At 39.1% G+C, this 13,253-nt stretch overlaps 1 protein-coding gene across 2 annotated transcripts in view; it reads left to right on the top strand.

Annotated features, from left to right (window-relative positions):
* LOC134659585 (Kv channel-interacting protein 1) overlaps window positions 1-5,766 on the top strand; it is a 29,853-nt gene extending 24,087 nt beyond the window's left edge. Inside the window, exons 4-6 of one of the 2 annotated variants that reach the window (XR_010097818.1) lie at window positions 3,096-3,435; window positions 4,639-4,802; window positions 5,546-5,766. Coding sequence is in view for 1 of the 2 variants with exons in the window: in XM_063515248.1 (XP_063371318.1) it covers window positions 3,096-3,305; window positions 4,639-4,767 (339 nt within the window). In the remaining variant the exon portion in view is untranslated. The remainder of the gene's footprint in view (window positions 1-3,095; window positions 3,436-4,638; window positions 4,803-5,545) is intronic. The other variant, XM_063515248.1, reaches the window with a different exon arrangement.
* Window positions 5,767-13,253: the final 7,487 nt, after the last annotated feature.

Here is a 13,253-nt window from a genome sequence, read left to right as displayed (position 1 = left end):
GGAGGCTTGGAGGATACGGGGTGGTCGACCATAACTGCAGACTGGCATGGTGAAGATTTAGAACTGCTAGAAAAATCTTGGAGAGCGTCTACGCTAAAAACTTACTCAGCTCCTTGGAAAACGTGGTTAGACCGGTGCAAAGCTCTGGGACTTGACCCATACAACCCTGATGGCAATTCTGTAGCTCAACATCTAAGCTACTTATTTAGGATAAAGAAACTGTCTGCCAATACGGTAAAATTACATAAGTCAGTCATCGCAAATTTCGCTAACCCAACAAAGAGAGAATCCATCTCTAACAATATTTTAGTAAAACAGATGGTTAAAGCTATCGACTTAGCAGAACCCACTTCGGTTAAGAAACGTATTTGGGATATAAAACAGCTAATTGATTGGATGGAGAGAACGCCCGTACAAGAAGACAGCATCTTTCAGGTCTCCCGTCATCTTGCACTATTACTGTTAGTGGCATCTGGTAGGCGAGTTCATGATCTTACCCTACTAAACATAAACGAGACAAGCATGCTACTTACTGATACAGCTGTTACATTCTGGCCCGATTTTGGTTCCAAAACTGACAGTACAACCCATAGACAGTCTGCCTGGCAGCTTTCTATGATACCTAATGAGAAATTGGATCCAGTTCGTTGGACAAAACTACACCTGTCGCTCTCAGAGACCAGAAGATCAACAGGAAATACTCAGATTGATTCTCTTTTCATCACCTCACGGGGGCCAGTTAAGGCAGCTTCAAGAGCAATTATTGCAGGCTGGATCAAGACAGCCTTCGTGGAGCTAAGTCTTCCTTTCCCCCCTGGAAGTATTCGTTCGGCAGTCGCCTCTTCCAGGAGGGACAACAACATGCCTATAGATAATATCCTTAGAAATGGGAATTGGCGAAGCGAACGCAATGTGCTTAAGCATTACTTTAAGGAAGTAATAAGAGCCCCTGACTTAGTACGTAATGTTAATGTCAATTTAATTGATTCTAGTTTTATTACGTTGTGATCGACTTCTAAAGTCCAGTTCTGTTAATGTAATAACTAACAGATTGATTATAGATTGCCTATTTTCTATTGATCTCAATCAAAAATGTTTAGACTGAAATTCATTATTTTAGTTAAGTATAAGATAAACAACCAGTTATCGGGTTGTTAACCCCAGATCTCATTGTCAGTTATATACTGTTTTTAATTATTCTTACAATTCCTTGTATGTCATAATAACTATTACAGGAGTTATTTTTCATCCGAGTTGGATGCATTAAGTTTGTTTTGTTTTCTGTTAACAAAAATGTAAGTTTCTGTTAATTATTTTTGTTATCGTTCTTAATGTGCATTACATTAAGTCACGGCATACCCGTCTATTGTTTTAAACTTGTGTGAAATGATTATTTCTATAATAACTATTAATGTATGAAACGCGCTAGCTATTAATTGAAATGGCTGTTAATTACAAACATGTTGATTATTCATTTTCGTTTAATTACAAGCACTTACTTAACTTACCTACTTTTCAATCCATATTTTCCTACTTTATGTACTACATGTAGGCATAATATAACACATTCACAGTACGCTTCCCCGCGTCGTCAGAACCTAAACATATCTCACAGGTCAAGCCGACGGCACAGACCATGAAATAGCAAACGTTTTTCCCCCGAAGGGATAAAAACGATATATTTCATGTCTTGCCTAGGCTTGACCCAAGTAATGCCTTGACGACTTTACAATCTCAAGGTACTGAGGAACCGCGCCCGCGCGCCTTCGCTCGGCCGCCCCCGCGGGGCGAGGGCGGCGGGGAGGAGCGCGCGCGCGGCTGGACGGCGCGGGGACATAAGATTTCCGTGTTCTCGATAGTTGTTTGAATAGCGTAATCTCACAGGTCAAGCCTAGGCAAGACATGAAATATATCGTTTTTATCCCTTCGGGGGAAAAACGTTTGCTATTTATTGCGCTTTGCGCTGTTATCTACTTAGGTATAAACTACATTTTTAACTAATGATAAAATATACCTAGTATTTACCTAAAGGCTGACATCCGTACCTATCAATTTTAGATTTAGTTAAATAAGGTATCTATGCTTCATGAAATATATACAACTTAGTTTAAGTTTAACTCCGATAAGTTTATTTGTCTTGAAGTTTTTTTGAGGAAAAAAATAACGTAACTTAAAAATATCTGACGATCTTATTAATGTTAAGCCATAAGAGCGCGTGACATATATATTTTAGCGGCCATCGAAAATTTAAGTAACAATAATAGGGGGAGGAGGTATTATTGAAATGAAATGAAATGAAATGAAATATTTTTATTTCGAACATGTAGTCCATATATAGGGTTAGGTATTACAATAACTTATATCTATAGTTAGTATTATAATTACGACAAAACAAACAAACAAAACAAAACATTTATAGTTTTCGCGGCGGAACAGCAACAGGTGAGTGTAGCTGCACACACCGCTTGACCAGGGGCGAGTCCCAACGCTGCGCCAGCGTACTTAGGATGCTGTTCGTGCTGCTTCGGCTGCGATTGAGGAGTGACGCGCATCGCTTTCGCATTATGGCGAAAAAACAGTCTGTTCGAGCCTCAGCAAACATTGCTGAGGCACTACAATACCGCGGCAACCTAAACAGCATCCTAAATGCATCATTGTACTGGACACGCAGAGCGCCATACGACCGCTGCGTAAAATTAGCCCACAGACCGCCAGTGACTGTACTTATTTGGTTATGTGCGCGAAAGTGAGAGGCCCGCGGCACATTTGTTATTTGAAAGTCGACACATCCTATCGTAGGTATGAAAATTTGTGCAAAAGGAAATCCAAATGTTTACAACTTTATCGCGAATCTCGCTTTCAGAATCTCTTCACACATATCCAGTAGAAAGTGTCTTTACGTCACAGTCGGACATTGTGGTCCGGTCCAAGTATTTTACAGATGGCGCCAGTATAGGTTTAACCAAGTTTACTTTTCTTTAACCCAAATCTCATAGAACGAAACTAGAGACAGACGGAACCTATGCTGGCGCCATCTAACTTTTGACAGTTGCCAACCCCAGAAATTGCCATAGATTTCTTATTATCATCCACAGGAGCTTCTAGTAACCCTATCGACGCTGCTCCGCGGCTCTGTGTACGAGCGGCTCCGCTGGGCCTTCCGTTTGTATGACGTGGACGGCGACGGGGCCATCACGCGCGGCGAGCTGGCTGAAGTGGTGGTCGCTGTTCACGAGTTGCTGGGGCGTCGGGCGCCGCCGGGGTCGCCTCATGCGAGACTGGACGACGCTAAGGCTAACGAACAGGTATGGTGCTACGTGCTACATACGCGGCGAGCTGGCTGAAGTGGTGGTCGCTGTTCATGAGTTGCTGGGGCGTCGGGCGCCGCCGGGGTCGCCTCATGCGAGACTGGACGACGCTAAGGCTAACGAACAGGTATGGTGCTACGTGCTACATACGCGGCGAGCTGGCTGAAGTGGTGGTCGCTGTTCATGAGTTGCTGGGGCGTCGGGCGCCGCCGGGGTCGCCTCATGCGAGACTGGATGACGCTAAGGCTAACGAACAGGTATGGCTACACACGCGGGGACTTCAGCTAGCAGTCGTGATAGCCGTGCATAAGGCTAATGAACAGGTATATCACACGCGGGGTACTAGCTTAAGTTGTGGTAGCAGTTCACGAATTGCTGGGGCGTCGGGCGCCGCCCGGGTCACCCCATGCGAGACTGGACGACGCTAAGGCTAACGGACAGGTATGGAGCTAGCAGAACAGCACTATTAACTCGAGCTAGGCACGTCATGGCCTACACGGTAAAAAAACGTTTCGAGTACCTAACTGCTGCAAGCCCCAGTCAAACGATTTTTTTTACAATCCAGGCATAATTTACAGGAAAATCTTTAAACCTACATATTTTCGCTTTCAAGTAACACCAGCACCAAGATTAGAAGCATCCAATGTGTCTTTATCTTTAACGTAAGTATAGAAAATGACAGTTAATTTTACTGACCACTATCTAGTTAAAAGTATACGTAATAAACTTGTTGACTCTCAAATTAGCTAACAAGATCGCGGAAGCAAAACAAATTATTTAAGCTGATCCCACAATAAACTGTCTTGTTAACAGCATAGTAACTTAAACTAACAGCTAAACTAGCTTGGAAGGAACCATCCGTCTGGAAAATGGCTGACTTTACGTTCGCGCTTGACTGGGCTGGGGGCTGGGTATTCTTTATGTAAACTTGAGGATAATATTTAAGTACTTAAGTAATTAGTGATGCCTTAACATTGGCTACAGATTATATTACCTAGTGGTAATTTCTCGATCGTAGCGTGTCAGTGTTCCCTGGTTTTACTAATCGTCTTTTAGAAATAACGAGGTGTATTGGTATTTTGAAAATGGCAATAATCAATAACACACAACAACAGCTGATTTCCTACGGGTATGGATTAGCGCGGCTCAAATAAAATTTCTCTATAGTATTAAGGGGGGCTTGCATCTACAATTCTACGTATATACGCTCTTATGCATCTATGACAAAGTTTTCAGTCACATGTTACGAATCGTTCAAAAATGGACTTACACACACGTCCCATAATTTGTGAAATAACGGAATTTTTAAAACCCTTTATACCTTTTCCAGGTTGACCGAGTTTTCACCAAGCTAGACCTGAACCAGGACGGCGTAATCACCATCGAGGAGTTCCTCGAGTCCTGCCTCAAAGATGACGTGATCATGCGGTCACTGCAGATGTTCGACACGGCGCTATGACGGCAGACCGACACGCACGCGCGCTCCGACTTCAGGTCAGCTCCAGGTCCCTGATGAGAGATACTCGAGTCCTGTCTCAATGATGACGTGACCATGGTGTCAGAGAGTCGAATTCAGGACTTATTGAGTTCTGAGTGTTCCACGGGGTTCCAGGTCCCAGCTGTAGAGTAGTCTTCGAGTACTGAAGGATGTGATCATGCAGGGTTCGTCGAAGCTTTTGGTATCGATCGACTGAGATTTATTATTCGCTTAAATGGCAAGAGCTAAAGAGAGAAGAGACTAGACTGGTATCTTAGGTATTATTATTTGCTGAAGGTCTCTAATTAGTCTGTTCTGTCATTGTATTTTGGCCTTTGGGTTTGTTAAGACAATGGTCTACAGATAATAAACGCCCATTATATATGTCGCAGACCGTCTATTATGGTTTATGACGGCTGCGTTTGATGGAATGTCAAGTATTGAAATAGTCTATGCTTGAGTGTGTTTGACTGCGATACAGTGACTTTTATTTGAATGACCTGAACAGCTTCTTTAATGGATTGGTTCCGGCTGATTCTGCGGACAGCCCGAAATGAGATGGCATGGCATCCTGAGTGGAACCGTCAGTCAGATTTGAATTGGAAAAGTGTCGCAGTACATTCCTATAATTAATATTTTATGAAATGTATCGTTTTACCTATGCCATACGTTGAGCATCTTTAATTTACGTGATCGTTTATCTCTCCTCGACATATAGAATCTGCTGGAGACAGCAGTTTAACCTGGAAACTTGTTCCAGGACGGAATCCAAGCGTCCGCTGCCCCGGCACGTGTGCCGCTGCACGCGCGCGCCGCTGCACGCGGCCGCCGCGGCGTGCTGGTCGCGCGCACGCGAGCTCGCGCGCCGGTTAGCCGCACTCCAGCACCTGTACCACGTCTGGCGACCCAGGATTAACGCCAAGCTGTTTCTGGCCTTCTAAGCGGACGCTCCCTTACTGCGCTGCTGCACTTATACCACGTGTGGAAAGTTTAAAATCCAGGCTTAATGTTAAACTGTTCCTGGCCTTCTAAGGGTTGAGTTGTCGCTCGAGCGGAGCGTGCGGCGCAGCGTTTGGCGACCCAGGCTTAATACCAATCTGTTTGTTGGCTTGTTGGAGTAGACGCTCATGCGGGGCGTGCGGCGCGGCGTCCATGTTACCCGAGGGCCACTGAAAGAAAATTGGTTAAAACACATACCTATTTAGCGGTGGGTAACAGCGTATAGAGCGTGCACGCTCGGAACGTATGGTTCGTGCCTGGGGCATTAACCGCAAACTACTTAGTCACCGCATTATGAAGCGTTTACGAACAGCGTTGGATATGTAATATAACATAGGTTTACTTTCACTAGTAAAATGCTGCGCAAGCAGCACTATTGAGCTACATACTATTTACTACAACAACAATTTTTGTAGATATTGTAAACGGATGGAACTGAGTTCCCATACTAAATTTAGGGAGCGCTCTGTGGTGACCGCTCGTTGTCCTAGAAACTCTATGAATCTTGTTGTATTGTATAGTACCTCAATAGGGATGAATTTCAAATGTTATAGGAAAAAATTTAGGAAAAAATGGAAAAAGTTACGCTTCCGGCAGGACTTGAACCCGCATCCTCCACAATCCATATCGCTCGCAGACGTATTCATGAACGCATGAAAGGTTCAAAATAAGGTTCAATATAAGGAGTTTGTAATTCACATCGGGCCTTGCGAGGTTTAAACAAATGCAAACGTACGCTTCAGTACACGCTACTTTTGTTAGACGCTTGACGCTCCGCCGAACGCTCCGCTCGCCATGAGGCCACTATTTTCCACGTTACGTCGCTTCTTTCGTGTCCACAATTAAACGGTGTAGCATGCTGTTATATCGCTACAATAAGTTTTATTTTGAATACCTAGGTACACTCTGATTCTAAATACTATCCCAGATACTAAAATGGCAAGCCTGCGCCCGATTCTGATTTAACAACTTGTTACAGTTTTGATCTTGTTTTGTTACGACTAGAGATGGGCCGAATATTCGGTGGGGCTTAAACTGCCTTAAACGTTGAAAACGAAGTCATTCAGGTCCGCGGTCTGCACTCATATAACGTATTGTTGACCCTTCTCTCGACCGACCAGGGATGTTTATGAAAAGTAAAGGAAACGTCTCATACCTGATCGCGAAGTGCATCCGCGCTACCTAGCGGAGGCCCTTAAAAACAAAAAAATTAGTATTCGGCAATTCGAACCGAACTATTCGGCCGAATACGAACGTTGAAAAATACGCCGAAAATGCCTAATACCGAATCATTGCCGAATATTCGGCCCATCTGTAGTTACGACTTTGAAGATGGCTCACGCTGGTACAGTCGCCATCAGATATATCGGAGCGGCCAAAGTGTTCACAATATCTGAACACGCACTCTAACGCCTTGACAATAGCGGCGTGCTCAGATATTTATAAGGACCTTGGCCGCTCCGATATATCTGATGGCGATTGTACATGCGAAATGGAGTGAAAGGCGTGCGTGAGATACGCACCAATCAGCAATCTGCAAGGTCGTGTCAAAACCAAATTGCAGCATGGTATTGCAAAAAAACAGACAACCCGACAAATATAGAGAGTAAGTTTGGGATACAGAAACATAAATTTATTTAAAACAACGAAATGTTCTACAAAAGGAATACTTGAAACTAAATTCGAGTCAATCCAGTCCTTATTTTGTACCTGTTTTCATTTCTTGACTGACCAAATAGTACAGCGTTCTTAATCAAAAGAGAAAACAGAGTAACACCCATGTTTGGGAGTTTGGGAATACATATTAATTTTAAGAAGGCGCGCGTATAATAGTATAATAAGTTTTATTTATTTTTATCATTAACTTATAGTTATCCGAAATATTTTGGAATTAGTTTAAAAAAATTAATAGTTAAAGTAATAGTGAGTTGGATTAGCAATATCGAGTACCATTTTATAGATAATCCGAATACCCATAGAAATACGTTGAAAAACTGATCGCGATATATTTTAGTCAAATATAAATGCCATACTAGACTACTAGTTAATAACAGAAAATACAGAAACCTTAGCATTTAGGAACTAGTGAAACTTAATCGATGTAGACATAAAATAATACTTGGATTAATTTATTATTTCAGTAGGAAGATATATTTTTAATTTTTTAGGAATAACATATGTTTCATTTATCCCAAAATTAAAGTAGTCGAGTTTCGGGGCCGCGACCGAGAGAGGGCGTGAGTAACTCATACTACATATACCTACATATTTACCTCGAAAGACATAGACAAACTGATGGCAAGATGGGGACTGTTTTTGGGTTTTACACAATAAATTATTCTGATTTCTGGGACATACCCTCTGTCTCACTCTCACTTGTAACTGCGTCCCTCTCGGCCAGCCGACGGCCGCCGAGCCACCAGCAACAGGGTAGAGCTCCAAAGAGCAACTGGGTATCGCTTATAGTCTAGCAAACCAATTTTGACAGTTTTTTTAAGGGCGACAAAGAAAAGTGTAGGCGTGTATGGTCGATATTTCCGAATAATTGCTCGGAGCAATGCTGAGCCGAACGGAGCCGAGGTTGCCCGAAGCCAGGGAGTGTCCCGACTGATATAATGCAAATGAAAAATTTATCTTGAAAGGCGTTTAACCATTCTTTAGTCAACACCCTGCAATCCATTGTGGCTGTTTGTAAAGTCCAGCTATCACTTTACTAAGCTATATGCAAGCTTTAACTTTTTTTTTTAATTATACCGAACAATGTCATGTTCTACATAGACTTCATCATAGATGAAACAATTCCATTCCATTCCATTTACAATTCCATTTTTAAAACTTGGTAATAAAATTCGGAACGTTTCCACAAAAAAATTGCGCCTTTTTATTTTACTAAGAAATTGGTTTGCAAGACTATATTTTACTAAGATTTACTAAATTTTTGGATGTGCTTACCACGAGAACTATATTTTTGAAATGTGAATAATTTTAAATTGCGTTCAGGCTTCTGTCCAATTTCATAAGGATTTTTAACAGATGGTGATTTTAAAATGAGAGCACTGCCTCTTGAATTTTAATGAATTAATGATATTAGTAATTTACTGCGACTATACGCGTACACTGTAGGTACCTACACTCACCGAGGTTTTTTGACTAAAATTAACTATTTAAAAAAACGATATGTATTTATCTTGTCTTTGAAATTTTATTTCACATAAAGACACATTTTTATTAATCGTCGCCAATCTAAGGATTTATAGCTGGTCAACCAAATCTTGTCAGTAAAAAAAGGCGCGAAATTCAAATTTTCTATGGGACGATATCCCTTCGCGCCTACATTTTTCAAATTTGCCGCCTTTTTCTACTGTCAAGATCTGGTTGACCAAGTATACGTCTTATTATTGAACATTTTAAAAATTCAATAATTTATTTATCAGATTTATAGCTCAGATAATTCGAATTATCTTAGCTAAATAAATCGTGACTATTTCTCCTTTTTATAATTAATCTCAAAACATGCACTGTAAGTGCCTATGAAGGAATTACAAAAGAAATGTACCTACCTACCTACACATAATTATAATTATTTCAATTTCCTATTGTTTATGGCCTTTACAAACGCATAATCGCATGCGATTACCGACACATTGCGGCATTTGATCTTTTGAAATCGTTGCTCCTACTTTCGTATTAGAGTCCAGACGAGCTGGGGAAATCGACCGATTTGATCAGGAAAATAATTGGCACCAATCTCATCTAGCGTCCACAGTCCACACGTAAACAATTTAATCACCAATTTGCATTCCATAGATACTAAATTCGAAAATTGGCATTCTTGTGTCCGCACCTACTGCTGCTGATTTGATCGGGGAATCAAATTGGCGTTTGGTGTCCGCACGATTCGATCGGACAATTTCATCAGATTGGCGAAAATTTGTCTCGTCTGGACTCCACTTTAGCCGGCAGTTATCTAAAATCGCATGCAATTTGTTGCAAGGTCTGTAGAAGCCTCTGAAGTTAGTTAGGGTAATAAAAATAATGAGTTAAGCAATTTTTAATTATTTAAATTTTAAATAAAAAAGTTGTAATAAATGTTACGAGATTAAGAGAATTATTCTAACGCTTATTTTATCCTAGAAATAAACCATGTTATTCTTTCCCTAACTGACATTTAAAAACTACACAAGTATTAAAAACGTTATTAATTTTATTATTCGTTAATATTATCATGTAATATATAAGAAAGTGTATCATGAACATCAAGACTATAATTTACTAAATATCAATAATAATTTTAAACTTCAAGCAATCGTAAAGTAATAATATGCAATTTTAATCATATCAGTCGTGTTTTGGCTTTTTAGGAGTATTTTAAACATGTTTTATGGTGGAATTAATGAGTACTTATGAGTCAAAAATGTATGCCTCGGGAGCTCAAAACTAGCTCAAGATGAGAAGATGACAAATAACCAAATACAAAATGATAAAAAATTAGTTTACGATTGTCCATGTTGTCTAAATAATTGATACGTTTTTAGACTATAATGTGCATTTATTGTATTGTGTGTGTTACACTTGAAAACTCGATATTATTTATGACGACTGGGAAAAGTGCGACTGTGGGGTTATTAGAGTTGTTTTTAAACAGCATGTATTACAAGAGCTCCCATCATCTAGTGATATAAGCCTGAGTTATTTGCCATACGCAATAATGCCATAGTTGCAATTAACCCGGTTAATCATAATATTATTATATATTATACTTGGTACCTAACCTTGTATTAAACATGACTATGGAATTGATTTGGGAATTTGATTTGTGACAGAAATTTATTAGGAATTGTTATATCAACCTTAATGACCGACACAAATATTGAATCCACAAAAACTTTTGATCATACATGTACACACGTAAGAAAAATAAGGAATTCATAATATTCTGTATAGCATTTTAAATATTTTAGCGCAGAAGTTCCTAAGTTAAATATAACTTAAGGTAAAGTATGGTTTGTTTTACGCTAATTCATGACTTTTTTAACATCTTACAGACTTACGGGAGTTACGGGCATGAAAAGTATAATTTTTAATTTGCTCGGGGCAAGACAAACAGTATGAGGATTCCATACAAGTTAAATAAATAAGACTTTATTTTACATATATATTTTACAAGCAGAATCCAGAATCCAGAGGGCGTGAGTTCAAGTTCTCAACAAGGCAGTAATTTTTTCACTTTTAAAATTTATTGTAAGCTTGAGCGATATTGGTGATAGTCTTACCACGGTAATATAGTCTTACAGTCTTACCCCACCTTACCTATTTTATTTTGCCAGTAACTGTGCTCGTAAGTCTATGTATTTGCAATACTTTTTATTTACATTCTTTGTAAACTACTTCGAACTGACAAGTGACAAGTGTTCAAGTCTATGTATGCATTTTATATTTTAAAATGTATCCTTGCAATTATTTTTCAGTTATTCACGTGTCACGAAGTCACAGAGTGACGTATCTTTTCTTACTTTAAAAGCATTTCTGATATCTAGTAGTAGAGTTACGAATAATCTTATGAATAGTTGAAATTGATCTATTGGTATTATTAATAAATCAAGAATTGTTGACTGATTTGACAATTTGTAGATGTGAACAGTTTCTATAGGGCAAGATGATTTTCGGTTCGGCTTTTCTGTAACTAGTATGTTTGTTTTCATGTCCCACATACTTTTAAATATGTACCATCAACTGGGGCGAATAGGGATGGCTGGGGTGAATAGGGACATCACTTAAAAGGAGATTTACCTGACAATTTCTTAATAAATATCCACACAAATTGTATCATAGAAAACCTGTCTTCCGATTTGGTTAGATTTGTATTTGATAGGCAATTATAGTTTTATTTTTGTAAAGCTAAAAAACAATAAAAATACATTCGGGCAGATACAAAAGTGCATAGGGATAACTTTGACAATGGGGCAATTTTGAAATTCCCTAAAATCTCCTAAAACTTCATACTTTGGCAACACTCACGCTACTGCAACGCTTATCAAGGCATCTTGCTTATTGTTGCAACAGTAGAAAGTGCTTATAGTTAAAAAGATAGTAGTGAATTTCCAAATTACCCCACTTTCGAAGTTAACCCACCTTGTACACCACCATAAATTGGTTACACTCGCCCCCACTTACCTTACATTTGGGATTAAAATAATCTGAGAGTTACCGAAAAGCCGTACCTTCTGTAGTAATAATTACATTAATTAAATAAGTATATATTTAGACGACGGTTTTCATTACTATCAGTGTTGACGACATTGGTAATATACGAGTAGCGTGATATGATGTGAAAAGTGTGTGTTGTATGCATTTTTGAAAATTGAAGGAATGGAAAGATTCAAACGCTTCTGGTAAGCTTCGGTAGCTCAGTTGGTTAACAGCGATCGAACCGGTCGCAAGCTCGAGTCTCGCCCGAAGCGGTGAATTTTTAAATTTTTCCTTTAATATGTATTTTTTTGAATATGTTAACGTAATGGACCCTATAATGGACGTGGAACCGGTAATGGGACATAAAACCACAAATCCTCTAAAATAAGTATGTAAAAGTAGTTTATAAACACTGGCAATATTTTACCATAAATAAGAGTCATAGAGCTGTTTAAGTTTGACTTTTTATTAATTTCGGTTAATTTTTAAGAAATTGGCGCCAACCCAAAAGTTGTCGTGTCACTGGAAAAAATAACCAGTAAGAATTCTTAACAACTTCGCTAAGAGAGGTGAGTTCATATATTAAATTGTAATTAATTATTACTTGGTGTAAACTAGAATGTGTTTTGTTAATTGCATTTACCATGAGATAAGGTATACAACACATTATGTTGTGACTCTAGAGATGTATAAAAAATAGTAGTATTTTGCCCAATCCCATTGTAGGAGCTGTAAAACTGCATACCTCCTATGATGGGATAATTTACATAATGATGCTTGCTATGGCGTAATTTCATGTTTAAACAATACAGAAGTATAATGTAGTTACTCGTACGAACTATGTCAGGAGGTCTTCTCGGACTTCGGATAAATTAATATCGTTTTTACAAAATTTTATTTAACTTGCCCTGTTAGTTTGTATACAGGGTGGATTTTCTTTTTGGGTCAGTGAGGGTAGCTACCAGATCCCGTGCTGCGACGAGAAAACGGTCTTAGAAAACCTTCCCTCGATTTCAAATTAATGAAGATTGGCTTTTACAGATTTTGGAAAAAACATACAGGGTGCGAGAAAAAGGTAATTTTTGACAATCTTTTTTTTGATGCCAATCGATCCCATTCCTATTGAGGATCAAAAGCTTGTATGGAGCTAAAAAAAATTCCGGCTAGAAAAGCCACAAATCGAGGAAAACTTTTCCCATACAATTTGTATGAAAATCAAAACTTTTATTTTTCACATGCTATTTTTCTATGACAATTGATTCCATTCTTATCTAGTATCA

The sequence above is a fragment of the Cydia amplana genome, chromosome 25 (assembly GCF_948474715.1).
Source record: "Cydia amplana chromosome 25, ilCydAmpl1.1, whole genome shotgun sequence".
Classification (NCBI taxonomy): Eukaryota; Metazoa; Arthropoda; class Insecta; order Lepidoptera; family Tortricidae; genus Cydia; species Cydia amplana.
The sequence above is the reverse complement of the archived record's forward strand: the minus strand, read 5'-3'. Positions and strand labels throughout refer to the sequence as shown.